Raw genomic sequence first — 16,137 nt, forward strand, 5'->3', positions numbered from 1 at the left:
ATTACGTAACGTACGTCTGGGTACCTTTTAACATCCATTTGCCAAATTTCACCCTCAGTTTTGCGCGACAATCGCTAGTATAATTATAGTAATATCTTCCACGAGAGCAATTGCTTTGACGTTATCATAGGTTATAAAAATATGATGGTCGTGAATTTTAAATTTTAGTGGCTCTTCCCAAGGAACATGATATATGTGTGATATACCTTATTTGCATCAAGATCACAAACACTGCACGGCAATACACACATATAACTGTCTAATCTGCCGTAATGCAGACTGAACGTTAACGGTTGACCTCCTTCTCTCTCTCTCTCTCTCTCTCTCTCTCTCTCTCTCTCTCTCTCTCTCTCTCTCTCTCTCTCTCTCTCTCCATATCACACAAATAGTGTCCAACCAATGTCTTTGCTAAAGGTTTTCCAGAAGCTGAATCCCTTCATACATTTCGTTAGCATGTGTTATTAGAAAAATACACATTAATTTTGTTTTGATAAGAACACAAAGACCTTTTATGGTTTATAAAAACTCTTTTGACAGAAAAATATCAATAAATCCGTAAACAGTTTAGGATAAATCAACTAACGATCATTCAAATTTGCATTGACTAGGGTGGGTAGGGGTGCATATGCAGCATTAGTGTAATATTGGTAATTTCATCGTTAAAATGATGTTTCGAAATGAGCGTAATGAGAGACAAAAATGTAGGTCATATAGTTATCAGAAGTTATCCCTATCAGAGCCCTCATTCTTTCATTGCGTACGTAGACCAAACCCTGACGTTTAAGTTTGCGATGTGTTTTAAGAAAAGTGGATCTAGCTAACTAACAGGTAAGTTAACAAAATTTTCAAATTTTTAGCCCCAAATTACATACTCTTTTCTAAGTTTAAGCAAGGTCATCACAGTGACAAGTAAGTAGAGCAAATTTGGAATATTTAAATTACGAAGTTAGTCTACAAAGTCTACCAAGTTAATCTGTACGGTCAATGAAAGTTGTTGAGGGCGTGGGAGATCTCAGACAACCCGTTAGCTACCCGGTCTCTCCTTGTCCTATGGTGATACCCGTGGTGTTTGAACATCGTTGCGCGCTTCAGCGGGTTCTCCAGTGTGAATGCTAACAAAGCAACACAGATCGATATAGGTGAACTTCAGGGACCCCTTTCTTCATATAAAACGGAGTTGTGAATCTTGTCCAAATTGGATTAATGCGAAGTTTTGGGGATAAGCTTTAAGGTAGGATTAAGGCTTCTTTTAAGGAGATGGCAACAGTTTCTAGATACCACCGTTTAATGTCATTTAAAAAAAATCTTGAGAGATAATGTAAAGTTTCCAAATTATCATCAAAGCGATCGACAAAATAAGAATGTATTTCGAAATAATCAGTCATTGGTGAATTTGATATGTTTCGGACGATGCATTTGTGTTAAATGATATGATATGTAATATGTAACTTTGTAACCGGTAATATTAATCTAACAGGACAACCTGTTATGGAATTTTGTTACAGAAAAAATGGTTACACTTCTTTATGGTTATAATAGAAAGGATTTGCTTGTTTTTTTATTTTTCATGTACTTCATACGTATTGTAGCAACAAACAGATATAATTTATATGGAAACAGTGTGACCCAGGGTGACGCCTTTTGATCTAGTATGGCCAAGTTATATGAATTATGATCTTAGTTTACCATTCACTGCATATTTCCTTTAACAAGACTCCTTGATAACAGTCCATGCCCCGACATTTCGAAATCTCTTTGACAGGTCTGTCAGGGGTCAAATTAAATGAAGACTGTCCATTGTGGAAAAGGTCCTAAAGAGTGAACTTTTAATTGTTTCAGTTTCCATAGACGTGACGTTTTTCAAACTCCATGTATCCGCGCTTCATCAATTATCTTAAAATCTTTTCGTGAATCTACTGTAATTCAGAAAACGTTATACTGTCTGAGCCGAAAAAAATATTTACATATGTTATATTTGGAAAGAGTTGATACCATATCTCTTGAAACAGGTTCTTCAAAAACAATATGGCTCCATAGGGAAAATTGTACTTTTTAAAATTAATTCAAATTAAAATGAATTAAATTAAACTGAAATTGGACACTTACATGTAGGCGTTAGCCATGTCATTGATTGATGAAACATCACTTGATCTACTGATTTCAACATCTAGTTCTTCGAATTATTTCACAATTAGGACGAATTGATTTCTGCTGCCCCCATTATTAAAAATTTAGAGTTGGAATGGAATGGATGGGGCTGTAATCCAAATCAAGGATACGTGTATTACATGATCAAATTCGGATGAATAACATATTTCAAAAAAATTGAAATTTGGAGCACAATAATGTACTTTCAGAAGATATCTTAATCAACTATAACAACACAGTTTTTGAGGAACTGCAGAAAGTAATTTAAAGATAGGATTAAAAAAAGAAAGTCAAACTGTGCTCATTTTTAACTGGGGAAACATCTCGCGTCTTTGTCTTTCTGGGGTTTTTTTTCTTTTTTTATCTTTATTTTCTACAACCATCGACGTCGATATTTAATCCCTTGACAATTTTACACCGAGTACAATCCCAAATGTGGAGACCGCGATTTCAATGCAGTAAAAGTAGGTCAGTTAACATGTGCATTCAAAGACTTTTCATAAATTGCGCCAAAGAATTGGTCACCACAATTGGGTACACGACAGTATTCAGAATGATTACCAAGTTAACAAGGTAACTAGATGTCGTTACCTAGATGTCGTAGGGTTAATAAGAAGCGCAAAAAAGTTCACACTGTGGTATATATAAGGTGTTTAAACGTACCCAATATTCAACTTCAGATTGTGGAGGGGGGGGGGGGTGTCCAGAGTATCCATTACGTTTTCTTGTTGCCATTTGGCCTCATTATATCAGGAAAACTTCCAATTCGCCTATCTTGATCACAAATTCATCCTTTTTCTTATTTTATTAAAATCTAGTTTAATTACGTTTAATTAATACATGTACTTTTTAATTTCTTTGGAATACGGCATGTTCCCCATTATTTTCTTTCTACTACTGAGTACTAGTACTGTATTTTTCTCCTTGAAGCAAAATAATTTATTAAGGAAAATTTAGCCATTATCAATACTGGCAAGTTTCGACAATTTTAATCTACCAGTATAAATACTGATTTTGCAAGCACTTAAAAATAGTATATTTATTGACATTTATGAACACAAAGTGCGTAAATAAACTAATTTCTATTCACGTGTATTATGTCCTTGTATCTTCTGAAGAGAGCAACCAACATCAAACTAATTATCTGTTTTACTGTTACACTCTGTACCTGCATTAAGAGATTCTGATATTCTGGTATTTGTCATTTAACATTAGGTACAATTTAAATTGATTTTAATTAAAAACGTTGATTTTATTCTGTGCTCTTGAGCACGTACAAACACACACAGGTAAACAACTCCAAAAATAGGTCACACTGCTCTTATTCGGCTATGATAAATATACACAGGTGTGAAATAATGATAAAGTCTCAATGAAAACGGACCATGCTGGTGTAGAGTTTGTTTTTTAATCTGAATGAGACCCATTACTGGATCACTTTTACATCAATAACTTGCGCATTACATGGACAGAATAATGGAACGGTACAGTTATAGGGCCTGGTAAAATATTTGTTTTCCCAACCCTTATTTACGCAAAATGAAAATTTATGAACTAAAAACCCATTAATAACCCGGAAGGTATTGCATTCTCGATAAACATGCATATATCCTCATGACCCTTTGCAATCAGCAATATTTGTCTAGGTTATTTTTAGGGAAGACTGCACAATCTGTGAATATTTCACATGAAACCAGGGGCACCTTGACTAGTTTTGATGCAAGAAAAAATAATTACATCTTACCGAACGTTCAAGGTCTTGTAAAAATGGTTCTGTTATATTAACTTTCAATAATATCGGAAGTACGTTAAAGTCGATAAAATGATGTTATTACATCCTCCTTCCATTTCTAATGGAAATTGATTGCATTGAAAACTACGAGATCCAGTTCTTTCCAGTTTATTGATCGGTCGAAACCTTCAGCAACCTATGACAATCAAAGTACTGAAGTACTGAAAGCCGGGCTCTTTTGGTGTGTCTTTATGCATATTGTGTAGTAAAGACTGAAAATCTCTCTCTCTCTCTCTCTTTCTCTCTCTCTCTCATGCTTTTAATGTCGGCAAAGCATCAGAGAGCGACCAAATTTTTTAAGCGGCTATAAACAAAAAATAAGTCTGTCTAGTAGAAGTTAAAAAGTTCAACAGTTGCTGCCTTCAATTTTGCAACAAGCATTATATATCCAATCCCCGTTTCTTCATCGTGCAGCAAAGTAGTTCATGGAAATTCATGCGCATTGTATGTGTCCAAAATGCATAGTAATGTTTTAAAAACACGTTATTAATAAGAAAACTAAAAAAGAGAGACAATTCATTTGAAATTTAAAAAAAGAAACAAAATGCCAACACTTTTGACAAAACCTGGCTCTTTGAGTAACTATTTGGTATAGCGGAAGCTTTACCTTGACGCTGTTTGGTTTTTTGTTTATTTGTGCTATTTATAGTAACATTGGCGATTGGCCTGCCTATAGCCAGGACTCTGCTTTCAGCAGAGCCCGGCTAAAAATCACGGAATACACGAAACAATTATGATTATGTCAGACTCAAATTTTCATATAAGATGACTTGGCTCATTCTTTACTTTAGTTACCTTTACTTACTCTTTACAACTAGTTCATTAATTTGTTTAAGTAAAGATTAAAATAAAACAATTTACTGTTTTCTTTGATGATCTATGCGGGTCATGAAGATAAAAAAGGCCAACTGGTCAGAATTATTAAATATACTGTGTTTTATATATACACAAGTATGGCATGACATCTACAGTATTTAGCAATTAAATTATCCATACAAATTGTCGTATCCGATCGTTAGACATTCATTACAATATCGAAGTTGAAAAATAGTTTCAGAATTTTAAAATCTTAAGAAATAAAAAAAAATCCAAAAATACATTATTAATAGATTAATAGCTTTTCGGAATTAGTCTGGATAATTTTCAATTAAGCACAGACATGCGCGTTCAGGTTGCTTGGGATTTGTTTATAAAGGCTAGAAATTATGCAAATCCTTAATCAAAACAAAAACTCTCAACGATTGGTAGGACTTGTCTTAATGCATGTGTACGCTGATGTTGAAATAGATATTAACGAGATAAACGTTTGTTGAATTTTACCCACGGAAAGTGTTAAAAAAAGTATTTGTTTTTTGACAAATAAGAGGTTAACTAGATCAAAATTTTACACAAATTGATTGTCATCGATTGGAAACCCTTTTTTATATTGCTGGATCTTTGTTAATATTTAGAATAAACTTACTAGTATTTGTTTGAATTAATTGGGATTTATGAAAATGATATCAAGTTGACCTACAGAACATCAGTTGATGTAGATTAGCCGAACGTTTAGCCGAAAGATAGTAGTATGCAACTTTACGGAGAGAGGATGAAATGTCTAAAGTTTTAAATTTTAAGGTGAAATGAATGTGCCTAAAAAATCTACGAACTCTCATCCCCTTTCCCGAAAAGGAACAAACAAAAATTTGAAGATTTGATTTTGCTAATTAATTTATTTAAGGACCGGAATTTTAGGTAACATCATCTCAGAAATAAACGCGGGAAATAAACGAAGGCAAAAGGAAAAACTAATATGCAACAAGATCAAGCTATAAACAACATTCTTTTCGCGCGAAAATAAATAATCGATGCACGTGGTAAGTGCCAGCAGAAAACTGGAAATTGTGTTTGCTTAAAAAAAAAATTCAATATTTGATTCTTCATTACTCTCTTTCAATAAAGAACAGTCGCAGTTGTAAAGTATACCATGTAGACATAGATAGACAATGCACAAGTATACGAATTATTGGTAACTCTTTATATACATGTATATGTGTCATCTTTGTGAACACCGGAGTTTGTGATATTTTGATCCAAGTGAATATTAACTGCATACAGAGCGTTCTGTTATGGATGATTTGGCTTCAGGTTGTTAATCACGAATATCTAAACTTATGATATAAATGGGGTTTTTTCCTACATGCTTTTATCTAGTAAAAAAGTGTCATTTTCAAATCTTTTACGTTGAACTACGAGATGTAAAAATTAGTAGGGGACAAACAACCTGTTGTAAAATTCAAGACGCATATCTTTAATATGTTTACTAATTCTATTGGAAATGAACACCGTAAGCGAACGATCTCGAACATGCATCTGTTTTTCTGTATATATGTGTACACCTATTTTGGACTGGGTTAAAAAAAAAACAAGTTACCTGTGCATTGTGACGTAGTTAAACCCAGCACAGCATTGAGAAATTCGGTGGCGGGAAATCACAATATGCCACACCTCTCTCTCTCTCGATCAGTTTGCTTTTGTATTATTGCACAACTTTAATTTTATAGTTTTTGAGCTTCTGAACAGGTAGGATCGTTTTTTTAATTCATGATTTTGTGTGTCCAATTACTGTTATGCATTGGTTTTTTGTTCTTTTAAAATGATTAAAATCATCGAATTCTATTTGTACAGTAGGATGTGTACAATTTCAGTTTTTAATGGATAATTCTTTGTAAATAAAAAAAAACAATTAGCTTCTTTTGTTTTTGCTATGAATTATTTATTACAAATGATTACTATGCATCATTTTACTCAATTGGGATCGACAGGGGTTTTTTTCCTCAATGGAGGTAGTTTTAACATTTTTTTTATTATCTTAGGAACTGGTCATTTCTTTCTTTAATAAAAAAGGTCAATAATATAGATCTGGAAACAAGTTTGCATTTCAGTATATTGATACCTGTTATCACTGATGAAATACAAAGACTTTATAAAGTATTCATAATTTATGCAATAGTTAAAGGCAATATGAGCTGCAATTTTTATGTTGAAATTTTTTTTAACGAAATTGTTATTTTCTACATAGATGACAAAAAATCATGGTCTTGAAATTTCTGTTAGATATATTTGTGAGGGGAAAATCCATTAAAAAGCCTTAATTGGAGCAAAATTGAATTATTGTCGTCCTGTACAATATTTGATATTTTATATATTCGTTACAAGAGAAATCTTTCTTCTGACAAAAATTAATGATTTTTACAAACCTTTTTTACAATAAAAGTTTAAGTTACATGCAGACTTATCATTCTAGCAGGTTTATGCAGCAAAATAAAATTATAAAAAATACAGCTCATATTGCTTTAACGATAAAAAGGGGGCGAAGAGAGCAAATCCTTTATCGCTAAAATTTCACGAAAATATATTTTCTTGATGTAACGAGTATCTTACTTATTAGCGAAATATTAAAAAAAATTATATAATTAGATCGCTAAAATGATACCCAAACTTAATAAAATAAGTCACGTGTCTCCTTCTATACAGTTTAATAAAAAAAAAATTGTTTACCTCTCCCGGATATAAGCTGCTTGGTTTTCGTAAATAAACTTTCCTTTTCAATTCCTGATAAATTGAATATTATCCTGATACAATGCGGATATGTAAATACGGTCAACTATGCCGTTCTGTGCACTTGAGAGCATTTACTTTTGTTTTTGTTAGTTTATCTTTGTTGTTCTTAGCCTCTTTATTCGAAGCACTTAAAACACCACATTACACATTAACTTTGCAAAAAAATAAAGTATACATCCAATCACAAACAAAGACAGAAAAACATGTCTATAGACCTTTTGATTAATTTTTTTAATTTTTTAATTTAGAAAATATATTTGCAATGAAACGAGTAATATCTGTTACACATAAAACTAATAATTGATAATAAATATACATGATAAATGCCATCATTGGAACACTCAAACTTATTGAAGATTCACATTGTTTCTATTTCAATAAAGTAACTAGGTTTCATTTGTTGAATTTCAACATGCCAGAAAATTTTATTAAGCTGCGCTTGAAGTCTAAAATTTTGTCGAAGATGGCATATTTCTTCATCGTAGTCATTTCGAAATGCACGAAAGGTAAATATTGAGCATGTGCTTTACCTGTGAAACCTCATGGGGCCGTCAATGCTAATACACCGGTATGTATATTAACCTACTCGCAGGAATAATTGGGTCTACAACTATTTCACCACCAATATTGATAATGTACAAAATCCATTTGTCTTAAATCCAGTTAAAAACACCAACAATGTGCAAGACACCTTGTAATAATATGATGGATCGATCATTTTAACCTTGTGATTTCGAAGATGCAATGTACATGTATATGCTAACTTCTCAGAGATTTTACATCATAAGTAAACATTTCGTAACAAATATCAAATATTCTTCAGTTTTGGAACAGAACACATTACATTCCATAGTTATAAATGACCAACCTGCGTATGGTTAAGTATTTTAATCTACGTATATTGTAGATGTGAAATAGGTCAAATGTTGGAGGAACTTGAGAAAAACAAATTTTGAATCTTTAAAAATTCTAAAACGTTATCAAAGTAAATTATTTAATCTTATTTTCCTGGTTTTTTTTTCAAGATTTGAACGTTATAAATTATTTTAAAATTTCATACACCCGGCTCAATCAAAGTACATATATGTATTTCATAGGTTAGGATCTTGGCTCATGGAGCTAGCACGACCGATCCTTGCCATTAATTTTCAGTTTACACACCTCCTTTTCCTGTCAAAACACCACAGACTTTAAAAAAATTATTTGAATATCCATGTGCATGTTCATTGCAACTATTATCATTTATTGACACAAATATTCTTCATAGACTGAGATTCCACAAATTCTGGCGATAACCCTATTTTTTTTTCTTTTTGGCTTTGTCTGAATGATATATATGTAATTACATGTAATCTATGACTTGTAAACTTTTTTTTTTATGATCGAGGCAGTGGGAAGGAAACAAGGCTACATTTCTTAACGCTTCTTTTAAATAAAACAATACAATTTATGCTGCATCAGACTTTCTTCTGACACTTCAGTTCTCCTATAAAAAATACAAACGTTTGCATGTATGCGTATTTACTGTCTTTATGCCTTACTTGCGTATCTTATAAAGTTTTCACACTTCCTCTCTACAAGTATATCCTGCGTTGATTGTCCCATGCTATGAACAAACAACAGGAAACATCCCAACATTTATATCTGTATACTCGAATGTTTCCCGTGTGTTTTTACAATGGTTTATCACCGATTCAATGTCGACGAAGAACCCCCAAAAGACCCGAACTCAAGTTATCGTCGTCTTTTTAAAAATGTTTCAGGTCAAAGAGCAATGGGCCTGTTTGGACAGTTTCTGCAGCTTCTGTGGAAAAATGTCATTCTTCGAAAAAGACAAAAGGTGAGCTACTTTTCATATATCTATTTGAAACCTAAACGATAGACAATTGAAGCATATCTGTTATGTTATGCAATAAAGTAATTGTCTAATTTTTAAAAACAAAAAAATTGAAAAATTAAAAAGAAACAATATTTAGTTAAAATACGTAGAGTGAGAATTTTGTTGAAATCTTTGAAAGAACCACACTACATGCTTCTTTTATTTGTAAAATTATATAAAACAGGTACCCAGATAAAGTGTAGATATGGATTTGTGCAAACTGATTGATTATGGTAGCATAATCAAATGATTAAATCGTGCATGTATGGGAAATTGATAGCTTTTTAGTAGAAATTCAAAAAATCGAAATGATCCCTGCCACCCTCTCTCAACCTCTCTCCCCTTTACTTTACAAGACGTAAGAGGAAAGAATGAAGGCACATTGTAAATTAAAAATCTTATTAAAAAATATAGATGGATTTAGAGCTGTTACTCGGGTGAGCGCTGTTGTCCATGGGTTCATTGCTTATTGATTGTTACTTGAATCGTCAAGGACAGATGAACAATATGTTATACTTATCCTATATAACAATTCATATATACAGGGAAAATAAACAAGAATCATTGTGTTCATTACGTAATCAGTTTTGCATCACTCAAGAGTATATGAGGTGTGTTTTTTGTTTGTTTAGTTTAAACAATGCACTTAGTTTAATCCACTTCTGTAATGACAGTGTAGTTGATTGACAATCCCAGGCGGATTTCCCACCTTTACATACACAGTAGAACAGACGTGAAAGTTGTTTGTATAAGTTATAATTGGTAGTCCCATAAAGTTTTGATATCAAAATATTTGTTGTTTTCAATCTTTTAATGTATTTATCTTGGCTATAATTCTGAGATTAATGGCGTTAAATTGCTTTTTATTGCTTGCTTTACAGAACCATGAAGTATAATTAAATGATAATCTTGCTACAGAGTTTCATTTTTATGTCATTCCTATATGGTGTTGATATCTATATCAACACCTTTGCATCGAGATGAATGGTAAACATTGGCATGCATATTGAACATTGGGTCATAGATATCATATACAAGTAGTAGTATATGACTTATATGCCATCATACATTTAAGCGCAATAGAGTATAAGTTCTTTAATTAATAGACTAGACCAATGCATAAGACACTAAATCTGGAGGTTCTGGAATTCGACACAGTAAGACTTCATACCCGAGCACCCTAGGAACGTAGCACCGGGGGGGGGGGGGGGGCATGGAGGGGATGCGGGGGGCTGACCCTCCCTCCCCACACACTTTTCTCACAGAAAACATTTTCCTTAATTTTACATATATAAAATTGCCCCCATCCCACTTTTATTTGCGTGTCAATATTTTATGGAACCCCCCCCCCCCCCCCCCCATACAAAAAAGAATTTTACGTGCTTGCGCCCAGGATATATAATACAACTCGTCATTATTCAAACAATGCTGCATGATAGTTTTTTATCTTACATATTCTGCCATTAACAATACACGAAACATCGACCAGGTGTTGACAAATTCTGAAGTATTGTGCGTAGGTTTTAAGTTATTTTTATTCAAAGTAATTGCTGACATTAGATCTTTGTTCTGTTTTGTAATTATGAATTTAGTATGTTATTTGAATCCTTCATTTTAGAATGTTTTTAACTGTTTACGGATATGATTTTAAAAGTAATCGGAAAACACTATCATTCTCATAAACCTCTCTATTCCAACGTCATCGTATGTGTAGGGAATGTTTTATTACTTACACTAAGTAGAAATATTCCATCCCAAAGTACATGAGGGTCACACAGTTCATTCGGGGATCTTAAGGTGGCATCTCCTTGGACATTCAGACTTATCAAATATACAAAGTAAAATTTACCAAAAAAAAAAGACCACAACACACCGCCACCCGGGAAAAATTCTTGAGCTTGACACTAATTCTGTATAACAGTTTTCAGAGAAATAAAATACTAGTAAAAAACTAATTTAACTTTAAATTTGTTATTTTTCAGCATGTGTTATTATTAGAAGTAGTATGGCCAGTTTTCATATTCCTGGTCTTTATCATCATTCGCCAAGGGACACCACCCGTGAAAAAAGAAACATGTGAGTAAACTCAACACGTAAATAATGATTATAAGTCGTCAGGCAATAAATACATGCATAAACATTACAGTTTCATCTGTAGATTTTGAAGAATATTTTCACAATAACCATGTTATACATCAAAATATTATAGACAAAAACATTTCAATATCATTATACAGTAAATTTTGAATAAAATTTTCACAAAATTCGGTTTTTCGTACTGACCAAGCCATACGTTAGTTCAACCATTTGCAAGTCTATCATGATACTAAATCTGCTGCAAAATACAAACAAAACGAAAAAAAACCTCTAATTTTATACAATGATAGAAGCAATCATTGTGTTTTCAATGTATATTATACAACTAAAGAAATGAAATGTTCTTGTTTATATATAAGGTTAGAACACCGAATATTAAAAACAATTGTTTTCACACCTTTTGTCTAATATATATTTATACAATAAAACGTGTCAAATTTAAATTTTCTTGTATAATATGGATGCATGCGTTTCTTTACTTATCTATATCAAACGGTTTTCTAAGGCTTTATAGTAATTTTGTTTAAATTTAATTTTGGGCGTAATTTTGGTAGGTTCCTACAACGAGCACGCGTTGCCGAGCGCTGGACTTGTGCCGTTTTTACAGTCTACTGTGTGCAATCTACAGAATCCGTGCGAGGCCCGCAGTAGGATAGAGATAAAGCAACAAAGCATGAACAGGTGGGTAAGAAGAGGTCCGCCCTAATCGGAAGGGGGTTTATAAGCATGTATATAAATGTATGTTTCTAAATTCGTTAATTTCTATGCGGTCAAAAGAATTTGCATTCAGATTGACACGGTTACGTCAAGTACTAACATGGATATAGCGAAATCTCGGATATAGCGAAGTTTTGTGGATCGAGTTCCAAGCAAGACTCTTAACAAATTCTAACAAATTAAAAGACTATAACGACGGATATAGCGAACCGAATTTGAGACTCCTAGAGATGAAAAATAACGAAATTTACACTTTTACAGCGAACTGTAAAATAATTGTAAAACTTAGCAATACAAATTGACACAATTCTTTGAATTGTTTTAAGTTTTTAAAGCAGGTAGTTCATTTTCTGCATTAGGCTAAAATGGTAGCGATGTGGAAGAAAAAATAATGTATATAGCGAATTCGCTATAACTATCATTATGAATTCGTTTTACGGATACAACGAATTACGAATATAGCAAAGAAAACGTTAATCTATTACAGTCCACAGGACTTCGCTATAACCGAGTTTAACTGTAGAATTTACTACTAACGATAAGAAGTGATTATCTTGTGCGTGGCTTAGACAAACATTTTTTTTTGTATTTGCCATACATGAGTAATCGAGAGGGAAGTGATAATAATGGTGATTTAAAGCGTTTTCCCTCGGATCTTTAATTTGATGAAATTTGAACCAAAGGATTCAGCTGCCTTGAATTTGTTACATGAATATACCTAGCGTCAGTCGCTGCAATTTTCTAATTGTAAGCAATGAAGAAATCATTGGTTTTGTAAGTGTATTTACAAAATAAACAGGGATGCTGTAGAAGTTTTGTAAAATTAACATGCTTAAATGTAGAATAAAATCGAGAGAACGAAAGTGCACACTAGGTATAATAAAACATTTTACATTACATGATTTTTGTTTTTAAAAATGAAAACCAAGGACAATGCAGTTCTTTGAAAATTAATCTTAAGTTATAAATCAACTATCTCACCATATAAAAAATATGAAATTCGGAAAAAAGTGTCCTTATGCATTAATTATACATTCTCATATATCTGCTCTATTTACACTTATATACTTCATCTATCTGGGCTATTTTACAGTTTTGCTGCAGCCATACATGATATGTCCCCCCACTTCTCTAACGAGCCCACCCTGCAGGCCCTGAGGTCAGTAAAGACGGGAGTCAAGCTTGCTAACGTCATCAACTCCATCTCACGGAACGGCTCGCTGTCCAGTGTCATGAGTAAGTGACGGGTGGAAGGGGGGGGGGGGGGTAATTAGAGACATAAACAAAGCAAAGAAATTGAAATTACGATTTAATCTCGATGCATGAAGATAAAGCGATATTTAACTGGTTGATGTATACTTGTTTCAATTCAAGAAAATTAAATTCATTTAATTAATCAATAATTTATTCTCTAAAATGTTTTACAGACGATACGAACTTTGTGGTGAGGAACTTTTTCAGGGACCCTGACAAAATGAAGGACACCCTAGTTAACCAGCTCAATGTGATGTCAGATGACATAGCAGACGCCTTACTAAATGCCAATCTCAACATTCCACAGGTAAATATCGCTTTTTAGCTGTTCAAACAGCAGAATATAGTTTTGATTTGAATACTAACATAAATGTTTGTGCTTTAACACTTCATGATTTTTTAAAAATCTCCTAATTTTAAAATATTAAAATTTTTTCACCAATAATTGCAGAAACTTTATACTCTTCAATACTTGTTGGACATCCCTTTTTCCCAACAGGTACTACACAACATCGGATCCATTGATTTCAGAGGCATTGTTTGTGACCAAGACAGGCTAAGGGAATACATGATGTTTCGGCTTGGCATCAACGTGACGTCGGTTTCTACGTCACTTTGTGGAATTCCAGAGAGCAAGATTCCAGAAATCACCAACGTTGTCCAGAATCAGATAGATATAGCGGCCATCATTCGCGTGGTATGTACGGCAAAGTTTATGTTGTTGAAGAACGAGACTCCTTTAGACGCACTCAAATCCGAGCTTTTCTATGTAAAACCTAAAATATCACAATCAAATCAATGTGCTTGCAAGCACCAAATAGCTAGATACCCCCATCTTTACAAAAATAAAATTTCCTCACAAATAGATCGTTAAAAAAATATCTTAAAAATCCTATTCACTTTCTGGTTGAATTGACGTCATATTTTGTCTTCCTTTCAGTCGAAAACACTGACTACTTTGACTATGGACTACACTTTGACTGACGCCATGGAGGACCTAGCGTCAATGGCAGATCTCCTGTATGGGACCTCAAACTTTATGAACATTATCCGGGACCTTCCAGACCTTAAGGACCTTCCGAGTCTACTACACAAGATTCCAGGACTGGTTGATTCCATAACCCACCTTGGGTTCACTGATCTTTCTTGGTAAGTTAGAGTAGAATGCAACCAAATTCGGAATTTTCGTATCATGGAATTTTATACTTTAGAACCTTAACAGAAGAAATGAAATGTTTTTCAAATTACCACTGAAGTTGTTGCTGATGGAAAACGATTTTACGATTGCAGGATGTCTGATTTAGTCAAGTTTTTGGATCCAATCGTTGAGAAAATAGACTCGGGCAATGTTGGTTGGAATGTCACCAAAGATTTAGTCAGTGTCGCATTGGATGTCTCCAACATGGCAAGCGGAAGTAAGTTGAGTTCTTCAGACATCGGTGCTTGAGCACCCCGCAGATCTGTTTGGGTCAATGATTTTTTAGCAGAAATGTTCTTTGACTATTGAAACAATACAGCTAGGATGTTGTCTCATTAAGTCTCATTAAGTTACTTTTGGATTGTTTAAGTTGTAAACGACATTTTCTTTCAGAGTCCAGCTTCAACTTGACTGAGCTTGTTGAAAAACAAAAGGATATAATGGCACTGCTGACGGCTAATAACATTTCTTTAGACATGCTGTCCATGGTCTCTACCGTATCCATTGACAACGCCGTAAACGTCATTTCCTCTCTCTTTAGCGGAAATATCACAGCCCTAAATGAAACGTATGTGAATAAATATTGTGTTATATTAAAAAAAAATTGGTTTTATTCTTTTTTAAAAGACAACTAATATTGATATTGAAAAATAAAAACAAGTGATGATGATGATGATGATGATGATGATGATGATGATGATGATGATGATGATGAAAGACTTGTTTTGTTGGCTTATACAGAACTATTCTCCGTGGTATGAACGAGATTCAGCATTTGACCGAGATGGTACTGGGCAACAGCAGTCAGTTCGTCTTGGACTCAATAGATGGTACAATGGACGTTGTTATAACAGTCCTTGACGCCATGAGAGGTGCGGAATGACCCTTCTTCGGAGTAAATTTTACAATACGTATTTGTTATTTTGGATAGAATATTCTAAACATATTTATTATTTTCCAGATTTAGAGAAAAACTTGAATTCAACCGTCGTGTACAATCAAGATGTTTTGGATGCCTTCACTTCACTGGTTGAACATGGACCAAACGTGACCAAGTCTGTGCTCATGGCATTCATAGAGCCTGCAAATCTACTGGTAGAGTTTCCTCTTGTGCGACCTTTCTTTTATTTCATTGTAGTAAATTTGTTTGTCGGTAGTATAATTTCAGTGATGGCTTTAAATTGTCCTCTAGTTAGTATCATTTTATGAATACACTTTCGATGCTTTAGGCAATCATCAACAACACTTCTGACTACCCCACCGTGTGTAAGAGGATCGTGGAGATGAGTATGCCAGACGGTAACCATGGTCTCCACGCAGAGATTGCAAAACTGGAGAAAAGTCTCTGTACTCACCAAATCGCCAAGAATCTGGAAGCAAGCATGAAGATCTGGGAGGATGTATTCGCAAAGCAGGTGCTTGTTTTAAAGATGTTTTAAAGTAAATTGA

The 16,137-nt window shown here is 33.5% G+C and overlaps 1 protein-coding gene across 5 annotated transcripts in view; it reads left to right on the forward strand.

Annotated features, from left to right (window-relative positions):
- Nucleotides 1-766: 766 nt before the first annotated feature.
- The window catches only part of LOC105332408 (uncharacterized), a 61,514-nt gene continuing 46,143 nt past the window's right edge, over nt 767-16,137 (forward strand). The window contains exons 1-13 of one of the 5 annotated variants that reach the window (XM_066067484.1): nt 767-828; nt 9,307-9,383; nt 11,405-11,498; nt 12,074-12,200; nt 13,330-13,472; nt 13,664-13,797; nt 13,990-14,187; nt 14,431-14,639; nt 14,781-14,905; nt 15,082-15,256; nt 15,430-15,560; nt 15,650-15,783; nt 15,918-16,103. In XM_066067484.1, the coding sequence (XP_065923556.1) occupies nt 9,318-9,383; nt 11,405-11,498; nt 12,074-12,200; nt 13,330-13,472; nt 13,664-13,797; nt 13,990-14,187; nt 14,431-14,639; nt 14,781-14,905; nt 15,082-15,256; nt 15,430-15,560; nt 15,650-15,783; nt 15,918-16,103 (1,722 nt within the window). In that variant the 5' untranslated portion in view covers nt 767-828; nt 9,307-9,317. Of the gene's footprint in view, nt 829-1,157; nt 1,232-6,457; nt 6,503-9,177; nt 9,384-11,404; nt 11,499-12,073; nt 12,201-13,329; nt 13,473-13,663; nt 13,798-13,989; nt 14,188-14,430; nt 14,640-14,780; nt 14,906-15,081; nt 15,257-15,429; nt 15,561-15,649; nt 15,784-15,917; nt 16,104-16,137 lie in introns of those variants that run through there. The other 4 variants (XM_034455858.2, XM_066067485.1, XM_066067483.1 and 1 more) reach the window with 4 other exon arrangements.

This window comes from Magallana gigas, chromosome 7 (genome assembly GCF_963853765.1).
Source record: "Magallana gigas chromosome 7, xbMagGiga1.1, whole genome shotgun sequence".
Classification (NCBI taxonomy): domain Eukaryota; kingdom Metazoa; phylum Mollusca; class Bivalvia; order Ostreida; family Ostreidae; genus Magallana; species Magallana gigas.